Source organism: Aedes albopictus, unplaced genomic scaffold (assembly GCF_035046485.1).
Source record: "Aedes albopictus strain Foshan unplaced genomic scaffold, AalbF5 HiC_scaffold_428, whole genome shotgun sequence".
Classification (NCBI taxonomy): Eukaryota; Metazoa; Arthropoda; class Insecta; order Diptera; family Culicidae; genus Aedes; species Aedes albopictus.
In genome coordinates, this window is record NW_026917230.1 from 1 (window position 1) to 25,000 (window position 25,000).

The 25,000-nt window shown below is 39.9% G+C and overlaps 1 protein-coding gene and 1 non-coding gene across 3 annotated transcripts; both read right to left on the bottom strand.

Annotated features, from left to right (window-relative positions):
- Positions 1 to 8,196: 8,196 nt before the first annotated feature.
- Positions 8,197 to 20,270, bottom strand: LOC115260991 (uncharacterized). The gene is made up of 2 exons (XR_009995863.1): positions 19,445 to 20,270; positions 8,197 to 8,971 (listed from the first exon to the last, which is right to left on the bottom strand). It is a non-coding gene; the product is annotated as an uncharacterized LOC115260991 (transcript).
- Positions 20,271 to 22,043: 1,773 nt separating this feature from the next.
- Positions 22,044 to 24,949, bottom strand: LOC115262239 (uncharacterized). Of its 2 annotated transcripts, none has more exons than XM_062843667.1 (3): positions 24,364 to 24,949; positions 22,694 to 24,157; positions 22,044 to 22,632 (listed from the first exon to the last, which is right to left on the bottom strand). In XM_062843667.1, exons 1-3 carry the CDS (start codon positions 24,707 to 24,709, stop codon positions 22,070 to 22,072), a joined length of 2,373 nt encoding a protein of 790 aa, XP_062699651.1. In that variant the 5' UTR covers positions 24,710 to 24,949; the 3' UTR covers positions 22,044 to 22,069. The 2 variants fall into 2 exon arrangements, with proteins under 2 accessions (XP_062699651.1, XP_062699650.1); XM_062843666.1 differs by having other exon boundaries at positions 22,044 to 22,452; positions 22,519 to 22,632; positions 22,694 to 24,949.
- Positions 24,950 to 25,000: the final 51 nt, after the last annotated feature.

Consider the following 25,000-nt stretch of genomic DNA (forward strand, 5'->3'; position numbering starts at 1 on the left):
TAGTGTTCTATAAGCACTTCCACAGTTATTAACTGAGAGCTTCCTCTGTCAATGACCATTTTGCATGCGTATATCGTGTGGCAGGCACGAAGACACTCTATGCCCAAGGAAGTCAAGGAAATTTCCTTTACGAAAAGATCCTGGACCGATCGGGAATCGAACCCGTCACCCCATGCTGAATACCCGTGCGTTTACCGCCTCGGCTATATGGGCCCTATATTCAGAAGACCAATGATGTAAAACTCGATGATCAATTGCTTGTCACTAAACCGGTCCTCAAGAACCTCCCATGCTCTTGTGTAGTCGTTACTTTGTTGGGTTTCTATGTCGATGACATCATTAACGTTCAACGAGTTCTCCAAGTGATATAGTTTAATCGCATCGGAATCGTTGAGCCGCTGCATCATATCCTGAAAATAGCCTTGAAGCGTAACCATTGCACATATTTCATAACGTCCTTTGAAGGTCGTTTGGGGTGTACGATAGATATGGGTTTTGAATATAACTGGTTGACGTGACGATCGGTTTACCGCGGACGACGTTGGTGGCACAAGTTTAGATAATATTGCTCAACCTCCGTTCTCTACATCTTCCAGCATCGTTTTTATTTTCGTTAAGGTTTCGTTGCAGAATTCTTTAAATTCAATGTACCTTTCTTCTGGAATCCGTACATTCTTTTTCTTGAACCGGGGTTGTTGCTCGTAACCACAGACAAACAGACGTAACACTTCGAACATTTTTTCGATTCAAATCATAGTCACGGAAACATATTCGCCCAATGCTAAAAGTACTATGATTGGCCGACCACCAACTAGGTGGCGGTAGTGAGCAAACGTCAAACTCGAACAAAAACGATGCGACCGCCACGTTTGGGCAGTTGGCCAACTATCAAATTTTGAAAAAGACCATTAAATCGGTGTACCATGGGAATTATCAGAGTGTTACGTCTGTTTGTCTGTGCAATAACTAAAGTGCTTCACCGTGTTTCGAGCCAATTTCCGTGTGGATCGCTGTCCTTCCTTTGAGTTGGTGGGTAACTCTTAGGTCGCCCAGTACAAACCCGCGTCCCCGAGAAAAGTTAGGAGAGCCGTTTCACTGTCTCTTTTGCTCTGTAGAGCTCTGATACTGAAGATTCCATACTATTATCTCAGGTGTTCGGTAGATGGGCAGTTGCAAATAAGCTGTTCGACATAACTGTGAATTCTACAGATATCAAGCTGCCTTCGGAAGATGGTACCGTCGCCTTCGAAATTGTACGAAACTCGGGTGTGGCCCGTTTTAACTTTCGAGAGTATGCGTTGCACAATTTTAGCACTGAAATGTTGCATACATTATCAGAAATCGTTCAGCTAGAAAAGTAAATGTGCAAACTTAACACAGCAGTTATGTAGTTCCACTTACACAGTTCGGCGCTTCATTTTTTCAACAGTGCACACAGTTTTTGAAAATGTTGCCGTGATCTACAAATTGTAGACTACAATACACAATATGTAAAATCAAATCATTCTTACCACTACATAGGTTTTATACTCCTTTATAAATTTTGTTAATCTCTGAACATTGTTTCAGTTATATTTGATTACACAGCGCAACATTTTTTTGTCTGAAGAGCAAACTTATGTGTCTCCGAATGATTTTGGGCCGCTGAATCCGAATCCGGGCTCAGATTTGCTCTAACACGTCACAATTTTGAGCTATATCTCAATTTATAGGGCAAAATATGCGATTTTGGGCTTTTTTGACAGCAAGCCATTAAGCTTGGAAATATTTTTTTAAGCAATCAAAAGGTTAATTGGTCAATTAACATCTAAATTAACGACTCATGCAAAATATTTCGTTTTACCTAATCAAATTTGATAGATTTTAGCATTTTATGTTAGTATGAAAACTTGCATGCAACTTTTAGAGGGTGACTTGTATGGGGTATATCGTACCTAACATAAATCGCTTAAAACTATCAAATTTGATTAGGTAAAACGAAATATTTTGTATGAGTCGTTAATTTAGATGTTAATTGACCAATTAATCTTTTAATTGCTTAAAAAAATATTTCCTTGCTTAATGACTTGCTGTCAAAAAAGCCCAAAATCGCATATTTTGCCCTATAAATTGAGGTATAGCTCAAAATTGTGACGTGTTAGAGCAAATCTGAGCCCGGATTCGGATTCAGCGGCCCAAAATCCTTCGGAGACACATAAGTTTACTCTTGAGACAGACAAAAAGTAAATTTTTGTTACGCTGTGTTATTTTTTAAATTTTATCCACTAGTGAGTATGCATGAATTTTTCTAAATGCAATTGAACTCACAGCCTTTCCGTGCATGAACACAAGAAACGAAAAGCCGTCGAGAACATCCCCGCACAAGAATTGACCAATTTTCGCGAATCTAATGATACAACAAAAGAAACGCGAAGCAAAGAGAGAGAGAATCAAGCTGGAGCGATAAAATACCTACACAACCAAGAATATACTCCAACCATGACCGATTGACGACGATTAGCCGCTAGCCAGTGGAAAGTAGGTATGCTCGGCAAGAACACTCTGGCTGCCACTATCTAACGGTTGACTTTTCAAAAAGATATCATTTGTAGTGCTCGCATTTCAGCGGACATACTTGGCAATCTGTTCAGTGACACGCGTCGACTAAACTAAATATTTGCTAGGACCGAGCACTAACTAAGCAAGCCATAAATACGGTTACAGGTTGTTTAAGGTTTTCGAACGACTAGATTAGTGCTTTTGAATTTGAATTAACGAAGCTTTTGTAAGGTTCTTAACAAGCCATTGCATTGTGCGACCCCTGGTCGAATTCTGGCAACTTGTCCTCAATGGTAGCGTAGTTTGTGTCAACGAACTTATGTATTCCTTAAATGTGTACATACTCGTGGTTATTTCGTAGAATTTCCCCATGGTTAGTCATACACCCAACCCAATGTGCGGAGTCGACCTCAACAAACAGCTGGTCCGATGCTTCGGGAAAGCATTGACTGAGGGGGGAACTCCCCCCTTGGTAAAACATCAATCGATGCCAGCCAGCCAGCAGCAGAGCAGCGTGTTGTGCACTTTTACGACAACGACAGCTGTAGTAGTAGGTACAGCGCGTGAGTACAAAATGTGCTCTCCCCATCAGCCCAGCAGCGCAGACATCACCTGATTTTTTGACTCTCCCTATTGGTACCGAGTTGCCATTCCCCGATTTTCTCGCTCTCCCCCGTACGTTTGCGCTTGCGAATTTCTGGCATCTCTTTGGATTGCACGCGGTGTTTTTATTTCGCCGTTTCTCTTTCTTTTTTTCTGGCTTTCGGTGGATCGTTCGCGTGAGTTGTTCCGTTAAAAGCCGAACAAATTCGGAATCGGATGATGTGCTGAGGTAATACTGCGCCGTCTGATCGGTGTTGTTATACTCATGTAGGGTATTAATGTTTCACAACCTGTCCTGGCTGGTGCTTCCAGTCAGGGTGGAATGACGCAAATTTTCAATGGGTGTATTGTTGGCATTGTTTTTTTTTTGTTTGCATACACATGGTGTAATGCAGAATCATCTAACAATCTTTAGAATGACGATGGAACTGAACTTAAATGTCCGTCTTATGTAAAATGGCAATATACATTTTGTTATATTGGTAATAGAGAACACCAGTCCTAACTGCTTTTAAATGGATAAGTTTCTAAAAACTGAAACAGGTAAATTAGGTCATAAGCATTTAACAGTTCTTAGATAATATAAAATCACTGTTCTGTTTAGAAAACAATTACAAATCATGCTAAAAATAATAATAAAATCATTATTCCATGAATTCGTCACTCCCGTAATTTGAAGCCGCCGCAAGAAATGAACTTTCTAAATCCCAGTTCAAAAATTTGGGAAAAAATCAAGTCAGTGGATTACGTCCCTGACACTTGAGAAACTGTTTTAATAATCAGAAGATTAGCGTCATACCTTCTGCCACATTCCTATCAAATCTCAAGCATTGTACCTGTTCATCAAGACAAGTACCTCACACACTCAGCGTAACATACTGACGAAATTCTTCAAAATACTTTATGAATTTTATTACAAAATATTAGCGAAGCACTACCAATGGATAATAAAATAGAGCTTTTAATAATGGAACACTACAAATGCATAAGAAAATAGGACATTGAATTTGGACATACACAACACACAAACATATATTTTGCCCTATTTTCGTAGTGGATAACAATTTCCAACCCCAGGATGACGAGGTTTCATAATTGTTGTTGGTCCATCAGACAATCTTGTAATCGTATTTTGTCTGACAAGTTGCCTTTTTATTCGCAGCATTAGTTGCTTTCATAGCTTTACATTTGTCTAGGAATTTGTAATCCTAAGGGGGTATCCTGTATCTCGTTTTAATATGAGACGTTTACACTTTGATGTCCCTGTTAGGGAAGGGTCAACGCAAGTCTTCTAGTTAATCATTACTCAAAATGACCTGAATTTAGGCCATCTAAATGAGAATGAGATCTCATGATGCCCTAATACGCCAGAGCACTACAAATGTGAATTTAACTTGGGACACTATTAACAATACTGGGACACATGACACAAAAATAAAACTTATAATATTTTTTACTACAACTATTATATATGAATTTCATAAGGATACCTTATAAAATGGATCGTTTTTGTTATAACTATTTACATAAAATAAAATAGAAAAAAAAACAAAAAGATCGCAAAACGATGAAGACTGGAATCGATCCATGAAAAAAACTGACCTCATGTTTAATCCACATGAACATAAACGATCACGGATATTGTGTGGACGATCATATTTTTTTTGAGTATACCAATTCGTTCGTTTCTGTAATAGACATTCTACCGTGACGTTACAACGTTTTGACGCCTTTTCTGTCAGATTTTCCACTATAACTCTTAAATTCGACCGTAAACCCTTAAATATGTTTGCATATTCGGATTCCTTGTAAAATTTCCAATGAGATTAATCTGTTAAACAGTTAGTTTTCATTGGAAAACTAAATATTTAACAGATTAATCTTATTGGAAATTTTACAAGGAATCGGATTATGCAAAAATATTTAAGGGTTTACGGTCGAATTTACGAGTTATAGTGGAAAATCTGACAGAAAAGGCGTCAAAACGTTGTAACGTCACGGTAGAATGTGTCAATAGTCGACACAGCGCAACATTTTTTTGTCTCAAGAGCAAACTTATGTGTCTCCGAAGAATTTTGGGCCGCTGAATCCGAATCCGGGCTCAGATTTGCTCTAACATGTCACAATTTTGAGCTATACCTCAATTTATAGGGCAAAATATGCGATTTTGGGCTTTTTTTACTGCAAGCCATTAAGCATGGAAATAATTTTTTTATGCAATCAAAAGGTTTATTGGTCAATTAACATCTAAATTAACGACTCATGCAAAATATTTCGTTTTACCTAATCAAATTTGATCAATTTAAGCATTTTATGTTAGTATGAAAACTTGCATGCAACTTTTGGAGGGTGACTTGTATGGGAAATATCGTACCTAACATAAATCGCTTAAAACTATCAAATTCGATTTGGTAAAACGAAATATTTTGCATGAGTCATTAATTTAGATGTTAATTGACCATTTAACCTTTTGGTTGCTTAAAAAAATATTTCCATGCTTAATAACTTGCAGTCAAAAAAGCTCAAAATCGCATATTTTGCCCTATAAATTGAGGTATAGCTCAAAATTGTGACGTATTGGAGCAAATCTGAGCCCGGATTCGGATTCAGCGGCCCAAAATCCTTCGGAGACACATAAGTTTGCTCTTGAGACAGACCAAAAGCTAATTTTTGTTACGCTGTGCGATCAGTGAAACGTTTTTTTTTTCGCGAAATTACCATCTGTCGTGATTGTCTCACAAAGCATCTTGACCAAGATTCATTTGGTCTAAAATTCAAGTTTTGCTCTTAGAATTATTTATTACGAGTGAACTCGTTTTGACGTTTACGCTTTAGTTAGTCAATATGCTATGCAACAGAAATAATATCTTCTGTGTGTGTGTGTACACACTTAAATTAAATCGCCGACCTCAGCAAACGGATTGCCGAGAATCCAACAGCCGAGAATCCGGTAATAATTTTTACTGAATCTCGGTAAAAGTTTTACCGAGATATCGTTTAAACTTTGCCGAGATCTCGGTAATCTAACTTTTTACCGAGATCTCGCCAAAGTTAACCGAGATTCGGTAAAGGTTTGCGAAATCTCGGTAAAATTTTTACCGAGAATCAGTAAATATTTTACCGAGATATCAGCTGTTGGATTCTCGGTAAACCATTTATCGAGATCAATTTCTGATTTTAAGTGTGCAGTTAGAGAGATGACAGTTTGCTGCTTATAATCTTATTTTTGAAACATTCATCTTTTGAAACACAAATATTCAATAAACACTAGCTTTGGTATTTATAGAAGCATTTGGGAGCCGGTCATAAACCAATTTTTATGGAGTTGTTTTCTTCGGAACATTATCCTTGTTGCCCCTAAGAACTTCTCCAGAAATGTCTGTAGAAGTTTCCAAATATATTTTTCTTTGATTTCTAGAAAATTTTGCAGTGATTCCACCAGGAATGGTTCCATGTGAATGCTTTTATATTTTCTCAGAAATTTCTCGAGTGTTATGGAATGCCTTATCATAAATTCATGACAAGTTTATCAAAGATCATCTTTCCTAAATTTCTTCAGGAATTTTTCCTAAAGTACGGATGATCAACTGTACATTTCTCTTAATATTTTTTAAGTTGATCGTCCGGTAATTCCTCAAGAAATTGTTCCAATGATTCAAGGGTATCACAAAAAATTTCTTCAAAGATTCCATCTGGTAAATAGTTGACCAGTGGTGACTTCTAGTGTGGATGTAGGTGAAAGAAGCGCTATAATTGAGTGAGTGTTTGCCATGTTTGTCCTGAACTAAACTTTCTGAATTCGAAATCTCTGTTAGGCACTTCACATCATAATTAAGTTTGTCGCCTCCTAAGAGCTGTTGAGGTAACAAATAAATCAGAGGGTGAGTAAGAATGCGACGACTCCTACGTATTGTTGAACTTATCAAATAGACATGTATCTACTAGGTATCAAGTGAAGTACGCATAATCATCGTAGTATATCGTAGTGACACTTTGTAAGTTTGCTCTATGCGTTTAAGTGAAGGTAAATACATCACAATAGAACATTACAATATTGTTCATTACGAAAAAAAAACACTTTGCTCGAATTCGGCATTCTTCATTTCGAATTGTGATTGTCCGAGCCAGGGATATCAGCGCGAATTTCTCCAGTACTTCTTTTAGAAGTTACTCTGAAGGTTCGAATTTGTTTTCTCCTTCTAAGATTTCGAATGGAGATCTCTCAAGAATTTCTACAAATTCTAAAAGAAATTATTGCGTGAAATTCTTTAGCAATCTCAACATTTCATTGAAGAAGGAATATCTCAAGAGATTTGTTCAGGAATTCATTAGACATTTTCTACGGAAATATCCTCGCAGATATCACCATAAATGCACCTAAAAATTCCATCAGATTTTTTCCAGGAGTTTAACCAGATATTACACCAAACAAATCCACCAGAGATTCCACTAAAAAACCACCACGACCAGTTACATAAGCTTCCCATAAAGAAATGGAACGGGAGCACCAGCCACTGCCAAAACCTAATGCATCAAACATCAAGATCTCTGCTAACGGTTCCAATTGGGCAAATCACGCCACATTTCTGCCATGCCAACTTTCATCACTTTCACATTGCCATCTCGCGGGTGCGCGGTTTCAAAAAATTCACATTGCTTTAGACTTGCTTGCGGATTTTAGTTAATGGTCTTTGTTGTGGCTGGCGAAAACCAGCCACTACGATGTGAGCAGATCTGCACACTGGAACCGCAGGCGTGATTCAGCACAGGCCCGCCAATGCTAATAATTACATTTTCGCCATTTTTGGCTGCCGCTTTTAGCCCCGAACACACATCTCACGGCGCTCATAACCGAATCGCTTTGAAATTCAAAACTACTGAACACAGGGGCTTTGCTGGACATCGATCCCCTCTGGTGGGTTTGCCAAAACTTCCTTTGCTCTGCATTTTCGCTCAATTCACGAATTCAATTATCTAATTTAGCCCAAATATCTATTTGATTAAACTCACCGTTAATTCAGCCAACGATTGGACGATGAAAGCTTTTCACTGGCCCTGTAAAGGATCCTCCGCACTAATCAGCAATCTTAAGAACACCTTCTCACTAGCAAGTCCAGAAGACGACTGAACTCCTCAGCACACTGCAACGCTTCAGATCAGATTCTTGAACAGACAGAAGGATCTTCAGTATTTCTCGCCAACCAACACTCACTGATGATGATTGTGGCTCTCTTCCCAAACAAGCTCCCTATACACACACTTCGGCTTCCGCGACTGGATCACACCACTTTTTTATCAGGGTGCGCAACGAAACAGTTGTTATTGATCTTCACTACTCGCCGATGCACTTTGTTATCACTTGTTTTTGCTTTCGATCGCTTTTAGTGATCCTTTGCTAGTAAAAACACGGGATTGGTAGTAATTTTACACACTTTTCCGTTGATTTTTCAGCTACGCTTAGGAAGCTGTTGTCAAGGGATCAAACCACTGATTTGTGAGATTACAGCTCTCCTTCTGAGAATATCTTCACACGATCTGAACGCGTTGAAGCACAGCTTCAAACTAAACCTTCTTCACGGCGTTGACTTGTACTTATTTACTCGCGACGCGAGGGGAACGTTTCGCTCACACTCTCTTTACACTTTTTTCCCCTGATGGACTGACACTCTCTCGTCTCGTGAAATTCGCACTGATAACTCCTCCACTTCGCTTCCCGGCGACACCGTTCGTTAGCAGAATCTGTTGTATTGTTGTTATGCACTCTTCTGGCGGCGGAACCGGCGTGTCTCCGTCTTCTTCGCCAGTCTTTCTCCAAAATGTTCTGAATCAGCTAGAAACAGGGCAGAGAAATGCAAAATGTCAGTGTTATTTATATCCAGAACAATACCTAGACGGTTGTCTACTGGGACTGGAGCTATGAAGTTTGATTGGTATATGGAAAAATTGCATGCATGGGGATTGCATAATACGGCATCGCACTACATTCCGCTGATAAGAGAGCTGGCGCGGTTGCGAGCTCGTCATCACACATCCATGGATTTCCTACATGATCCGGCGATCGGCTGATTCGCGTAGCCATTCATACACACTGCACTCAATCCACACTTCTCCACACACGTATGACGCTAGGAAACATTTCAAGGACAAACAACCGGGCGTGGATGCTGTGGCGTGTCGATGACGATGCGATGAGTGTTGAACACAGACAGCCGTGTATGCGCGAATAATGATGATGATATTGTGTGAATTTCAGTAAGCGTAAAGAGACTACGTAGTAGATGCGGTGGATGAACTAGCGGATTACTGGCGTGATCAAAGTTGCTTCTGTCTGGGCGGAATATGTATTACGACAAGTGACACGATGGGCATTAGAGGTAAAACACGCAGGAGCGTTGTGATACCTCACAAATGGGAACGGTTCGGGGAAGATTCGAACATTGAAAGTGATCGTGGCGTGTACGTGAAGTAACAGTTTCATTATCACTCGTAAAAGTTAGTCTGTCGCAGGTTTGTAGGGCATTGCTTGCATGCAGTATCAAGGAATGAAAATGGTGTATAGTCTGGGGCCATTTGGGAAGGGTGACCTATGTTGGGCACTTACACCAATTCACTGAGTTGTAACGGGAAATACCCAAAATAGGCCCTTCTGCCCACATGATCCCAGATCCTAGATTGACATTGTTTTATTTATGGGAACAGCTATAACTATATTCACCATTATTAAAGGCGCTTTAAATTACATTTGTACCAAATTACAGATGTGATTAGCTGGTAGTGCAGTCTTGGCACTGTTGTCCTTCTGATTTTAGCTGGATAGAGAAGGTACGTCTCGAACGTCTGTTCACCAAGGAGGTGCGGCTCAAACAGCATCAGTGCTGGCATTCAGCGGCTGATTATGAAATGCTCATCTACCGGAAACTTTATCTAAGATGGCAGCCCCATCACGATGGATAGGAGACCTTTGACCAACAACCTACTGATCCCGAACCTCAACAAACTGTTCAAGAATCCAACAGAGAAAGATCATGAACTGATTTAATGGCATCGAATTTTGCCTGACATAACGGACTAGATTGGAAAGCTTTAACAGTTTAACGCTAACTCAACAAGGCAAGCTGGCACAACTCGCCAACGAGGCGCGGCGCCTGAAGCTCGAAAACCTAAGACTAAGTGAAGTCCGTTGGCCTAACTTTGGAGAACACACGCTACTGTTGGAATAGGTATTATTATATTCCGATATTAGATGCGACAACGTTTCCCGACACTGAGGACTAGGTTTACTACTTAGTGTCCAGTATAGGCATAGGCGGCGCTTATCAAGTGGGAGCTAGTCAATGAAAGAACCATTACTGCTACATAATCCGAAGTTACGTACCGATCGATACTGCCGAGCTACAGTCCAAGGAGAACTTTTACAGTGAATTGAACTCCGTCGTGGGTGAAGTTCCAAAAGGCGACATCAAGATCTACATAGGCGACTTCAACGCGAAGATCGTCTTCGACAACACGGACTATGAGCATCATGGCTTGAAAATGGCTCTTCCAGTCTTGACAAAATTTAAATACATACAGCTATTTAATCTTGTTTGACGTTTCGGTCTCATTTAGGACCTTCTTCAGGGACTCAATTATTGCCGATTTTTCGTCCAGTGTTGTTCTATCGAACAATGCTTGTCGGACGGATGGAGTTTTCCCGCACAGCAGTTAACGGTTGGGATTCGGTAACTGTGGAAAAACCCTTCCGGAATTTTACCGCTCTGGAACTTGACACCTTGCGCTTGATCGATCACCATTGCTTTACGCTTCTAAGTGGTAAAATTCCGGAAGGGTTTTTCCACAGTTACCGAATCCCAACCGTCAACTGCTGTGCGGGAAAACTCCATCCGTCCGACAATCATTGTTCGATTAAACAACATTGGACGAAAAATCGGCAATAATTGAGTCCCTGAAGAAGGTCCTAAATGAGACCGAAACGTCGGACAAGATTAAATAGCTGTATTTAAATTTTGTCAAGACTGGAAGAGCCATTTTCAAGCTAAAATCTATCACAGTCGAATCCAAAAAGTATGAGCGTCATGGTCTTGGAGAAAGGTTATAGATCATTTGGCAGAATGCCATTTGGTCATTTAACCGAACGCTGTTTGGCCGCATGTCGTTGGGTCACATACGGAATAAACACAGCGCTGACATCGCGTCTGAGTAACGACTTCTAATCGGTTAGATCCGGCTACGCATTACTCGGATCCAGCAACAGGAGGAAAAACTCGGATGACGATTCAACACACGCCGCCTAAAAGATACAGCTGACAAACCCGTTGACGAACTTGGAACTCGAGCAGCTGATGTTCCGGGAGGAGGCAGCGTAGAAGAGCAGTGGGCGTGTGGGCGGCCATTATTGAAACTAGTGAGAAAAACCTGGGTGAGCCGCGCACTCAACGAAGAGAGTGTTCAGCTTTAGGAAAGGAAGTCAAACGCTGGTGCCGACGAGGCAAGCGAGCGTGTGTAAACTCCCCGGTTTACGAAGAGAAGAAAGCCTCCACAACCGGCGATATCCGACTCTACTACGATATCTCACGACGCCTGAGTGGAGCAAGGAGGATGCCAGTGCCAGTGAAAATCGCTACTGGACAGTCACTCACCGATCCAACTGACAAACTTGAACATTAGTTTGAGCACTTCGAACAACTTCTCCAAATATCGCCGTCCGAGCAACCACAACAATTCGGCATGATTCGCCAAAGGGTTCGACGCATCATCCGCGTCAACTCTGAGGCCCCGTCACTGCAGAATATTAAAACGACCAACCGAAGCATGGAGTCCAACAAAACTCCTGGAGTCGATCGCATATCAGCAGAGATGCTCATAGCTGACCCCCTGCTATTCGCGCAAGTCTTACATCAGTTATCTGTGGTATCTAAGACACAGCGAATTTTCCGGCTAACTGCATGCAGGACATCTTACTGGAACTTTGCCAAAACTTTGCGACAACTGGTGTTGCAGCATGTTACTGTGTATTGAAACTCGACTTTGTGTTATGCAAGAGTGGATCAGATCTGGTATGATGGTTAAGCACGTGACTATCAAGCCGGGGACCTAAGATCGAATCCCACTCCCGACTTGAACTAGCCCAGGGCTAGTTCTCGTTAATACAGATTAAAAAAAAATATGCAAGAGTCTTATTTCGTCCAAAAGCTCTTCGAATCCGTATGAAGTTGATGATCAATATCACTGTAATTAGTTTAAAATTTCACCTATATGGTTTCGCTTTATGCGATTTACACAGTGTATTCTGTTTATCCTCGCCTTTGACGTAGCTCAGATCAATCTTCAACATAAAATAACAGCAACGATCAATCTTTACAGACTTATGCAAAATGGTACAGCCCAAGTGGCCTTAGTCCAAGAACCTTACTTTCGTAAGGAGAATTTCTATCTAGGAAACCTTGTGAACTCGGTGTTTGCTACTTTCAGTAAAAATGAAATGGCAAACTCGCGTGTCGTCATGCCTCGGGTCTGTGTATTTGTCAACTACGCAATCGTTGCTACACCTTTGAATTTGAACTAACCACCAGAGCTGTAATATGCTATCCCAATGGATGATTCTGTTGAAAACCCCACCGGAAATACGTCCATTGTTCGGTTTATTTACCGCATGATGAACCGTCCCTTTCGGATGCTTTTGAACAAGTAATCATCGCATACTGCACTTCAAAAGGCTTTCCGCTAATTGTTGACAGTGATGCTAACTGATCACCATATCATCTGGGGAAGTTCAGACATTAGCTTGAGAAGATCCAGTTGGATGGAATACTTAAGTAGTATACAGATCTTGGATTACTTAACATGGGCACCAGCCGTATCTGCTTGAGAAGAAGTGTTAGACATAGCGCTTTGCTTTAACGGAATTAATCACGAGTTGACCAATTGACATGAGTCCAGAATCTTTATCTGATCATCGCTACATCTTTTTTGAACATCTAAATCTAGAATATAGGTAATCTACTTCGCAAACTTTGCGTTTCAGGAATATCCGGTCAACCAACAGGGATCACTGATTTGGTTGCGGCCTAATTTCATGGATTCCACCATCAATCGACACTCCAAGTGATTCAGGTGATGCCGTTGATACTACAATGGCTCTCATCATGGAAGCTTTTACAGAAGCTTGCCGTCTACGGTCTGTGAAGACCACAAAGGGAACCCCTTGGCGGAACTCTGATCTGCCCAAGCTCAAGAAATAATGTAGAAAGAGTTGGAACAGACGACGTTCGCCTGGATCGGAGACTTTAAGGTCGGCTCGCAAGGCCGACGCATTGACTGTTTTTGCGCAACTGTGTTTCCGAGTACTCGGTAAACACTTATTAAGTGAAACTGACTTCAGAAACCTGAATCTTCAGGATGTTCTGTTGTTCTTGACCCGCTGTCTTGATGAAGAGCTACAGGCTCTCTTTGCGCTTTATGCGTATCACAGTGCCGTTTTTAGGGCGCTCTTTGAACCCATTATGGTACGCTTATGCATTATTACAGTGTTCTTTTCAGGACGCAGTGTGAACTCGTTGTGGTACACTTATGCGTGTATGACGATCCTATTCCTTTACTTGTCCTTTTCACTGTCACATCCTTTTTTCCTTCCCTTCTTCCTCCAGGTAAACTATATGCATAGGTGTTCATGGTGATAGTACAAATTTCCCAAATGGAGAAGAACGTGCTTCTGGAGCCGACCTATTGATACCTGATGCTAGTATGCACTGAACCTAGGACCTAGGATCGAATCCTATTCCCGGCTTGAACTAGCCAAGGGCTAAAAATCTCGATAATACAGATAAAAAATATGCAAGCGTCTTATTTTGTCCGCTTTATGAAATCATTCACGGGAATCGAAAACTTTTGCAGAAACTCCAGAATATCAACACACGCACGGGCAGCGATGTTTGTTTTATCGTGTTTGTTTTAAGCGTGTGTGTTACTAATATGATCCGCTTAGGACAAAGCATTTGGCGACAAACATTTCTTAAGGTCCAATCTGCAAAAGAGAGGCTCTCTTTCTTCTGATTCTCTTTTAATTATTACGATGTTACAGTGGACATTTTGACAACTTGTTATGCGTAGATCGCAAAAGTAATCTACCTTACGATGCAAGAAGTAAATCAAAATTTAGAAATACAAGCACGCCAAATCGAAAGGGAGGAGACTTAAAGAGAGCCTCTCATCTGCACTTAGGACCTATAGAAATGATCGGTCTGGATTTGCTCATGCGCTTGGTCCGTTTTGCCTTCCCTGGCAATCTGTGCCGGTAGCCGGGCAGTATGGACACCCACAAATGTTCAGCTTATTGGACGCAGTGGCTTAGAAGGGGAGGAAAGAAAAAAAAAGACACCCTTAATATTCTGACATCAGTGATCTTTATTGAACACAGGGACTACATACTTCTTTTATCTGAAGTGTAGTTTTAACAGCTTTCACAACAGTTATTTTTTTTAAAGTAATCTTTAATAGAAATTTGATTAGTTTGCTTATTTAGTCGCCTCAAAATCTTATGACGCACAGCATTGCATTTGATAACTAATCGTTTCTCTGAACACACTATTTGTTTTTGAATTTCGACTTTTTCACAGAAATGTTCGGTCAAAAAACGTAATAGTTTACCTTAGTTTCGTTTACAATGAGATGTACAGCAATTGCAGAGTTACACCACATTTTTTCCAATATATTTAAGGCATATTTACAGTATTTCTTCATAACTCTTCTACCTGATACTCTGTGCTGGAAATAACTTTTGACAAGTCCACCAAAAATTTCCTAATTTAGATAAAAGTTCTTTAAGAAGACCAACTAACATTTTTTTAAATAACGCCAAAATTACAACTAGGTTATTTGAAAGGCATTACTCCTAGAACATTATTAGGGTGACATCTTAATTTTGTTTTATTAGTTAGAACTACTTCAAATGTTCAGATTTTGTGGCTGTAATTTTTTCGCAAATTTCGCATGTTCATAATAAAAAAAAATCTCAAAATAAAATTCGTCGAGCACTCCTTCTGCAAGAAATTCATCCAAAAGTTTTGCAATATTATTTTTGATACTAATGTAAATAAGTACAGTAAATGTATTGGGAATATCTGAATGCACTTTAAAATCTATCGTAATTTGTCAAAAAACATCTTCATGAATCGTGTAACTTTCCATGTAAAATTCTCTAAGAGGTCTGCTATAATGCCGACAAACTCATTTAGAACTCCTGAAGTATTTTTTCTCGGAAATGCACCACATTTATGTTGTAAAAATTATGTTCCAAAAATACTTTTAAAACCTCCATCAAGCGTTTTCGAAAATTCGTACGGGTTTGCTCGTTAAACTCTCTGATGCATTGAGGCATTCATTGAATTCGGTTGAATCCTTAAATAAGATTTCAGGATGTCTAGCATATGTATCGATATTCTTCCAAAATAATTTGAAAAACTAGGAATCACAACACGAATTCCACTTGGAGGACTTTTAGAAAATTGATAAAGCACTGTCCATTAGCTACGTAGACTTTTTTCGGCCATCTCAGAACCCCAACCCCCTTAGCCCTCGTAGACTTTTGTTTATACAAAATTTTTGATATGTGTATGAAGCCCAGACTTTGGCCAGACCCCCCCCCCCTCCCCTCCTAAGAGTCTACGTAGTTTATCGATAAGGCCTAATTCTGTCTTCGTTACATAGTTATCATCTTGAAATTGCTGAAACTTTTCAAATGTTTTTCAGGAATATAACATATAAAAGAGAATGTCTTCTCTATTTTATTGTTTTTTTTTCTTCTTAATAAATATGTAATTTTATTGGGATGTTTGGTAAACTAGTCACTAGATTCTTTCCTTATTCTCATCAAAATTCTCGATGGTTTCTTTACTTATATCTATGAAGGATTCCTTGCAGAAGGCAAGACTCAGTTTATTTTTTCATATGTATGTTTATCAAACAATTGTATTTTTATCAAATAATTAAACCTGCATATCATCTGGTACGCATCATTGATAATTTCGGATGTATTCGTGAGTTATCAATACAGATATTTTGCCGCATCAGGAAACACTTAAAAAGTTCACCCAAATTTTAAATTTACATAAATTTTAATAGTGGTCTGTTCGAGAACACGGTAGAAAACTATTATGAATCATGGATAAAAAAAAAAACTCTAAAGAATGCTGTTTTACGATGTCACCAAATCATGTCACTAGTAATCTGAAAAAAAAATCATTTAAATCCTGTGAGGACTATGCCAGGAGACCATTAAAGATGGCGTTTGCATACAAAATAAAACTTGTGAAAATTTGTGAAAGACATGTGAGACAGTCTAGTAAGGATTTGCCAAGGAAAGTTTGCTAAATAGTTTTAGGGCCGATTTCTTCACCTCGGCTTAACCGGTAAGCCAGGCTTACCCATATAGTTAAGCCTGGTTTAACGCTTAAGATAGGGTGAAGAAATCGACCCTTAGAAAATTCATTGAAAATTGTATTTGTGTTTTGCAAAAGAAGACCACTTCAAAAATCTGGGTAAAATATTTTAGATATTTTTAGGGTTTAGATATCACAATGAGTTAAAAATGTATTAAAAAGGTGTGAAGTTACTTGGGTATCCAGTTCTCTAGTGCATAAGGTTTTAATTGCCTTTAGAAGTGCTTAAAGAATACACAAGTTGAAGAGGCAGACCAAGCTCTACTGGAAGCGTAGATCTAGAATGAATCAGACGAAGTACTACGCAAATATCGCTGGAAAATTTTCCTGGGATTATCACTCAAGTTTCAACAAAGACATCTTCAGAAAATAATAAAAATCACTAGGGGTCTGAACAACAAACTTCTGGGCATCGCAAGACTTTACCCGCCAATAAATTCATAAGAAACCCACCAAGATGCAGGAGTGAGGCATCTCAAAACAATACCACCAAAGAATGGACCAAAAATTCGTCAAACATTACATTGAGTACAGTGTCATATACTTTTAATTTTAAGCTTATTTACTGGACTTCTAATTTTGTTATGAAATAAGGCTTCATGATAAGATTGAGAATAGCATTAGGGTATCGCGCCACTTGGGCGATGGCTTCTATATTCGTCTGTTTGCCACTATAACTCAGTCAAATTTGAACCAATTCACTTGAAATGTTGTACACGGGTAGATACTAGCGTGGTTCAAAAAATCGTTTTTGCTCCACACCGCTTATTCGATTCCTATCCAGATGATATGCCTTCTCCCAAAATTTGAGCTCATTTGGTTGAAAATTAAGACTGCACAACCCTTCAAAGTTTGTATGGGAATTACTATGGGGAAACGATGTTTTTCATTCAATCCACCGTAGCATTTCCCCAAGTGCCCTAGTGGGTTAGTCGACCCTTGGTAATCCTAGGCTACTCTATCAGCTACAACTTTGCCGAAGACCGCATTCAAATCGGACGCCTAATTAATTAGTTATCGATTTGTATCCAACTGGACAAACTTTAACAGTGATCCTCCAGCTTCCCAGCAGGCAACATTGCTGCATATGGCGCCAAAGATAGCACACTGAAATCATGGCTACTATGTTTCACTGCAAAATGCAGTGATGCCCACCGAATAGTTTAAACCATCATGAGTAAAGATTTCGATTCTGGATAAAAATCGGTAACTAATTAATGAGATGTTCGAGATGAATGCGGTCTTCGGCAAAGTTGTAGCTGATAGAGTAGCCTAGGATTATCAATAGTCGACTAACCCACTAGGGCACTTGGGAAAATGATACGGTGGATTGAATGAAAAACATCGTTTTCCCATAGTAATTCCCATACAAACTTTGAAGGGCTTGTGTAGTCTCAATTTTCAACCAAATGAGCCTAAATTTTTGGGAGAAGGCATATCATCTGGATAGGAATCGAATAAGCGGTGTGGAGCAAAAACGATTTTTTGAACCACGCTAGTAGATACTATACCTATCTCACTGCTTTCCAAAAATTGTGTCAATTGGTTCAAATTTGACTGAGTTACGTACGAAAATAGAAGCCACCGCCCAAGTGGCGCAATTCCCTACGTTAACTGAATGCTACAAAAATCAGGATGAAGTTAATACATTGATTTGATCGTAAATAATCATAGACGTTACAGTTTGAAGAAACAATTCAGCAAGTTTTTCAAATTCCATAACATGTTGTATAACTCGAATACATCGTTTTATGATTTTATGATCGGGAAAAATTTCCCGGATCATCAACAAAATTCCCTGACTTTCCCTGATTTTCCAGGTCCAAAAATAAATTCCATGACATTCCCTGACTTTCCAGGTTTTTTTCAGGTAGTCGACACCCTGGCCTTATAGTATTTCTGGAATGTAATCTATATGTTTCGGTGACATTAAGTCCGATTAAGACAATTAAGTGCAACAATCACTTCTTTCAAAAAATCACTGAACAACAATTAAATACTTAAAGTTAACGTTGTTTTATTTTGTATTAGTTTTCCTTATATTTTCCAACTTAAAACAATTGTTTTTTTTTCCTTGATTTGAATTAGTGCTGAAACTACCAGGTTTACGTTATCACTAATAAAGTTACAAATTACAAATCAAGGAAAAGCTACGTCTCGTAAGTACACGCTATGGAAAATTACGTTCACACGCGGTGTAATCTTTTCGATTTAGTCTAATCCGTGTTTTTAAAAACAATACTTAACGCACTAACAAATCACAAAACACACTACACGCAGCAATTGATGATCCAGATAGTCATTGCGTGTGACGCATTGCGAATCCCGATTGCTCTTATTATGCATTCAATATGGGTACACATCTAACACTGAATCCGCGTGAGACACGGAATTTCCTCCCGCGTCCTTAGGAAATACACACCAACAACGGCCCAGCCGGTGAGAACTGAATTTTCCAACCCCCTCCCCCTACACACATACCAGCTTAATGTATGTATCTAGTAAGGTATGTATGCACTCGGCTCTCCGCTTGAAGTGAGTTGTGGGTGGTTGTCGGTGATTTTTCCAGTCCTACCCCAACTGCCCTTGTCTAGGGTGCCGCTCTAGCGCGGAAGCAATAGTGTGACGAGCGCATTCACCGGCTGGGTGGTAGCCATTAGCTAGCAGGATATGTAACATTTTTCCTACATCGCCCGCCGTCAACGATATCGATTAGAACGCCTCAGTGTAATAGTAAAACCAATTGATTCAGCTCTTCATACTAGCTAAATGGATTGAAATACGTTGTACGCATTTATCTTGTGAAAATGTGCATCGATAATTAAGAAAATATAGTAAAAAATTACTTCCACCACCAGAAAATTTACCTTTTGACAAACGCTGATTAACTGCTTTTGCAACAATTTGGCAAGTGTTCACGCTTTCTCTGGATGGCACTGCTGCTGCTGTTGCTCGCTCTGTTGCTACCGCGGGGGAACAGATAAATTGGTTGGCTTGCACGAAATAACGTTAATTTCACTGCGTTATCTCGTTGAAACAATTAAAAAATGCACTCGACCTGTCACAAATGGTAGGCAATAACGACTTGACGACGAGGAGGAAAAACACGCCACCGCACTCGAATACTGATGTCTGAGAAGTGAAAAGGTGACCGAGAATAATGTTGCTCTTGTCGGCATCGGCACGGCCTGAAGAAACGCGGTCGAGAAAATCGATGCGAGAGAAAAGAGAATGTTCGCCGCATATCCACCATCCCCCCACATCAACAACGGCAAAACCGCGCACCGGGCCAGGCTGTGCTGTGTAGGTATATCGTGATCGAGAGAGGTTTTCCCGCTGAGATCGTTGTGAGTGAACAAGCACGCGGTTCGGTTTACTGGATGAGGGGTAAAGAGGGCGGGGGATCGCGCGTACCGAATCAAGAGAGCAAAATATCGTACGATATAAAATTGCGAGAGAAAATGACGCCACGCATAGGTTTGCCAACGTCCGGTGCGGTCGTCCGCAGTTCCACCCGCTTGGGTTTGAAGAAGTCTAATGACTCGGTTCGAAATCGTTAATGATATTTATTATTAGGAAGTTCTTTGAAATAAACAAGTCAAATGATAAACCTAAATATTAAATATTGTATGTAAATGTAAATTTTACACAGAATGTTTTTATTTTGAGTTGAATAAAACGTTCAAAAGGAACCATAGAGGCTTGCATCAAAAACATAACCTCATCGAATTCTCATACGATTTGTAAACATTGCCCTCAATTTTTTTTTGAGGGCAAGGACGGCTTTATGGACCGACGCCGAAGGAAAGAAAGAGAAGGAGACAGTGATGACGTCAGCGTGCAAGCGCTCATAGACTTGTTGTGTACCTATAGGGTAGATGTACCAATTATGGCACCAATATGTCATCTATATTCAAAAATCAGTCACAAGATTATTAATTGTAGCTCAACAAGAATATTGTTAAGCGTTTGCACTTAGATTGATGTCTTCAGAAAGCAATTAGGACAACTAAATATGTGTGAAAAATATGTAAAAGCCTAAATACTTTGTTTCAAATTGGCATTGCCGTGTACCAATTATGGCTATAGTGTTCCTTGCTTTTCGCCATACGCGACCCAATTATAGTCATAAGCTACATATCATGAATTTCAATTTCAAAATCCAACGAGTAATTACAATTTAATTCAAAAATACCTTTTAAAGCACTAGTTTATAATTTTGAAGGGGTTAGATGTTTTTTTTTGATTTTACTTAGCATGAATGTTTGCACGAATGCCTAAAACTGCACACTTGAAGCGACCCCGATAAGAATTTATAAAAGCATGAATGGTTAACATTTACAAAAAAAAATAAGCACATCTTAAAACGAGTGGAGCGGACCTGGTGTGATGGTTAGAACACTTGACTATCACGCCGAGGACCTGGGATCGAATCCCACTCCCGACAAACTTGCAAAATGTGAGTTCTTCCTTCGGAAGGGAAGTAAAGCGTGGGTCCCGAGATGAACTAGCCTAGGGCTAAAAATCTCGTTAATACAGATATAAAAAAAAAAAAAAAAAAATCTTAAAACGTATTTGCGCTTTTTTGGCTTTACATCTTACATGAGACAAAACCTGTTTTCAACATAGTATTTATTATTCAATGTTTGACAGTTATTCATTCCACTATCTGAATGGCTTACTATGGACCAATGCATACGTTCACTCATTTGACTTCTGAGCGCCGTATTGTTCATGGAGATGAGGACATTTGCGTGTATACTCGCAAAAGTAAAATTAGTGAACTCGTGTAAAGTTACGTTCTTGATCGGAGGAATATTTCGACAACTGTCAGGTCATTTTGACAGATGATGCAGAAAAAAGACAAAAATCATGGCTACCGTTGTCTTACTTATACCAAACCTGAAAATCATCAAAATGTATGAAAAAGAATAGAGGTCGATGAGTGACTTTTGGAATAGGCCTGCCTTGAATTAAGTCCTTGATTCAGACGTTTTATGATAGGCTGGATGAGGCTTTAGCATTACGAAAAGTGAAAAACATTTTTAAGTTGTACTGAAATAACCCAAAATTTTATTGGAATTAAAAAAGCAAAGTTTGTACTTCAATACAATAAGCTTAACGATGTTCATATTTACTTATAAGGCAAAACTTAACAAAACTGCTCAAAAATAACGTACGCTTTAATAGGGCGTATTACAATTCAGGCCAAACATTTCAATAGGTCCTATCTGCATTTGAGAGGCTCTCTTTGTTCACTTTCTCTTTCAATTATTGCAATGTAATGGTACACTTTTCAACTATTTTTGCAGTACAAATCAAAAGACGATTCTTTTGACCATCGTTCAATGCAAGGAGACAATCATAATACAAATAAACAGCTGAGATATTAACGAAAGAGAGGGAAACCAAAGAGAGCCTCTCTTCTGCAGATTGGACCTTTAGACATGTTTGGCCTGAATTCATGTGAAAATATACATAGCATCAGACAATCAGTTACGGATCATGACGTGCTCTTTTCTATCTTTCTTGCTAGGTTTTTTCTGTTTTCCTTCCTTTTTCTTCCGCTCTCGTTCCTCCATTTTAGCTCTCTTCAGTTCTTCACGCTTCTGCTTCGCTTCTTGCCGTTCAATAGCCTTCCGTTTCTTTTGCAGCTCCATTTGCACCTTCTGTTCTTCTTTCTTGCGGATTTCTACGAGGCGTTCCCCAGCTGTTAGGACGGGCTGGTACTGCTTGACATAATTACGATGTTTTCCACTTCGTCGAGGCGTGGGAGGGAGTTTCAAGATACTAGAAAGCCGGCGTCTAACAATAACCTTCTGATGGTTTGTTGCATCTTGTAGCACATCATCAGGGCTTGGGCATGATTTTTCACCTGAAAGTAACAAGTAAATGATTGCATCAATGCAGAACAACAAAGCAGTATTTCGGAAAATCGTACCTCCATTGTTATCGCTCTCTGCGTCCTGTTCGATCTTATTCGATTGAGAAGAGTTTTCTCCGTTCGGTTCATCAATCTCGTGTTCAATAGAATCATCGCATTCGTCGAAATCAGCTGTAAAAAAAATCAATAGATTTGCTAGAGGAGTATAATTAAAACTTGTGTTTAAACCTACCATAATCGGTGATACCGTGAGCTTGGTATGACGTTGCTTCAGAAGGCTCCACCGTTAATAATTCACCCGATTTCGAAAGATCTTCGTAACAACCTCCGATCTCCTCAACATTAATGATTTCACAGTTGCTGATGTCAATCTCCATTGGCATACTGTCATAATTATCAGTAGACTCTGTATTGCAAACGGTATCATGATCGAGTTCAAAAACAGATGTGGTGTGGGATTCCTTAGTAGGTTCGCCATGAAAGTTAATGTGTGGACGAATAAATTCCCTATAGAAAAACCGGATTAGACGTTCTTCGCGTGAGAGCTGGTTGACGTCACCTTCGATTCTAACTACCATGTTAGGCCCAATCATGTCGTATGCTTCGACGATCCTATCAATACTGATGGGTACGGTCCGATCATCGTTACATCGCTGTTCAGTGGAGTGCTCTGCTTCTTCTGCAAAAATTGCATGTGGAACAGTCGGTGACCCGGTCTGAACCTCACTGCAGCTCTGCTCAGCGAACTGATCTGCCGGCACTGTGAAAAGACCCTGTGAAACAGCTGATGATTCCATACAGTCAGATGTCCCTGACGATTCAAGAATAGCAGCTTTGGATTTGGCAATGCATTTTGAGTAATCAACTGCATTTGGATCGAATGGCTGCAGTCCACAAGCACGGAATCCATTCTTAATCGTCTTAGTTGTTATTCCCGTTTCAACCGCCTTGCTCAGAACACCTCCGAAGTGTGGCAAGGTAAGAACGCACGCTGGGTTCTCAACTTTCCATGCTTCAACGTATTGCCGATACTCGCTTTTCAGCGGCTTGAACACTGCAACATCTGCTGGTTGTGTGATATGGGTAGTGTTTGGATACAGGGATATCAACACAATTCCGAGTGATTGGCACAAATCCGCAACTTCCAATGAATTGTGCGATGCATGTCCATCGACGAACAATATTACTGGGAACTGCACGCCTTGCTTAACAAGGAATGGATGAAAAGTTTTGTTGATGTATTCTCGGAAATTGTGTGTGTCCATCCATCCCCGGTCGCTCTGACCAATACCGTAGTCAGGAGGGAAACCTTGGACCACTTCTTTGCGAAGACGTTTCCCGGGCAAAATCACGTGTGGGGTAACCTTAACGCCTGCTGCTCCGAAAGAAAACATCACAGTTACGTTTTGCTTTCCGGCGGCCTGTTCGACTTCGTACACATTGCGGGATCCAGTTCGAGCAATGACTTCCTTCGTTTTGGGATGCAGGTAGAATGATGTTTCGTCCCCATTAAAAACTCTGCCAGGATCATTCAAAATTTCTCGCATGTGGTTCTCTGTTAGCCACTTTTCAATCATCTGGAACCAACCGCGGATGTCTTTCTCGGTCACGCGTCCGCCAGCTGATGATACTGCTTCTGGTGTACGGAAAGAGAATCCCGGATTACGTCGCATGAAACCGATTAGCCATTTGCGTCCTGAAATTTAATGAAATTTCAAAAATATTTGTCAATAGATTTGTCTTGGTTTTACGGATGAAGAAGGTTCGACTGTCACAACCTACAGGGCTACTAATTCCGGTCACCACTATCTGGGAGAACCAAAACAGAAGTTCAAAACATTCATCTTGGAACATGACCACAGAACCGGGATCAAGTGCCCCTTATAAACAATGAAAGCTTACCTGGTTGATTATTGCGAAACGGTGTAATTCGACTTGGATCCGACGACAAAAACTCCGAAACTTTGAATCGCAAAGTTCGCCGTGAAACAGGGAAGCCACGATCCTGCATATCTCCTAGCCAGCGAACAATTTTCTGCTCTTCGCTTTTCGTTAGCACGGATTCCGGGCCCGGTTTATATTTTTCTTTCCAAAGTCCACTCATCCGATAGCGGATCGTGGACATCGGAATTCCGAATTGCTTGCACCCTGCGTACACTGTTTTCCCGGAGGCAATGACCTGCAGACACCTTTTGATGGTTTCTTCGGAGTACTGTTTACGCGAAATTTGTTTTCGTAGGGGAGCCATTCTGAAAGCGAAATATTTTGCTCACTTCTGTTTTATTGGTAAGTTTTGTTATATTTACTACTTACCTGATGTTTAAACTCCAAATTAAAGCTTAAAATTTCGAAAACGACGACAAAAAACAGTTTTTTTTTCACTGCGGACAGCTGTAAACATTGCACTATGACCAAAAGTGACAGTAGCAAACAGTGCAACTTTCGTATGCTGCGACAATGGGTACTCAGAAGCAAATTTGTACCAATTATAGCGATATGGAAATATCACAGTTTTTATGCAAAAAATCATGAATTTTTT

Bases quoted from the DNA above. Each gene is read 5' to 3' on its own strand.
- LOC115262239 (XM_062843667.1), bottom strand. From the start codon at position 24,709: ATGGCTCCCCTACGAAAACAAATTTCGCGTAAACAGTACTCCGAAGAA. The intron at 24,158-24,363 runs GTAAGCTTTCAT...ATTAAATTTCAG, and splicing joins GTTTCGCAATAATCAACCAG to GACGCAAATGGCTAATCGGT. The intron at 22,633-22,693 runs GTAGGTTTAAAC...TTTTTTTTACAG, and splicing joins TCACGGTATCACCGATTATG to CTGATTTCGACGAATGCGAT.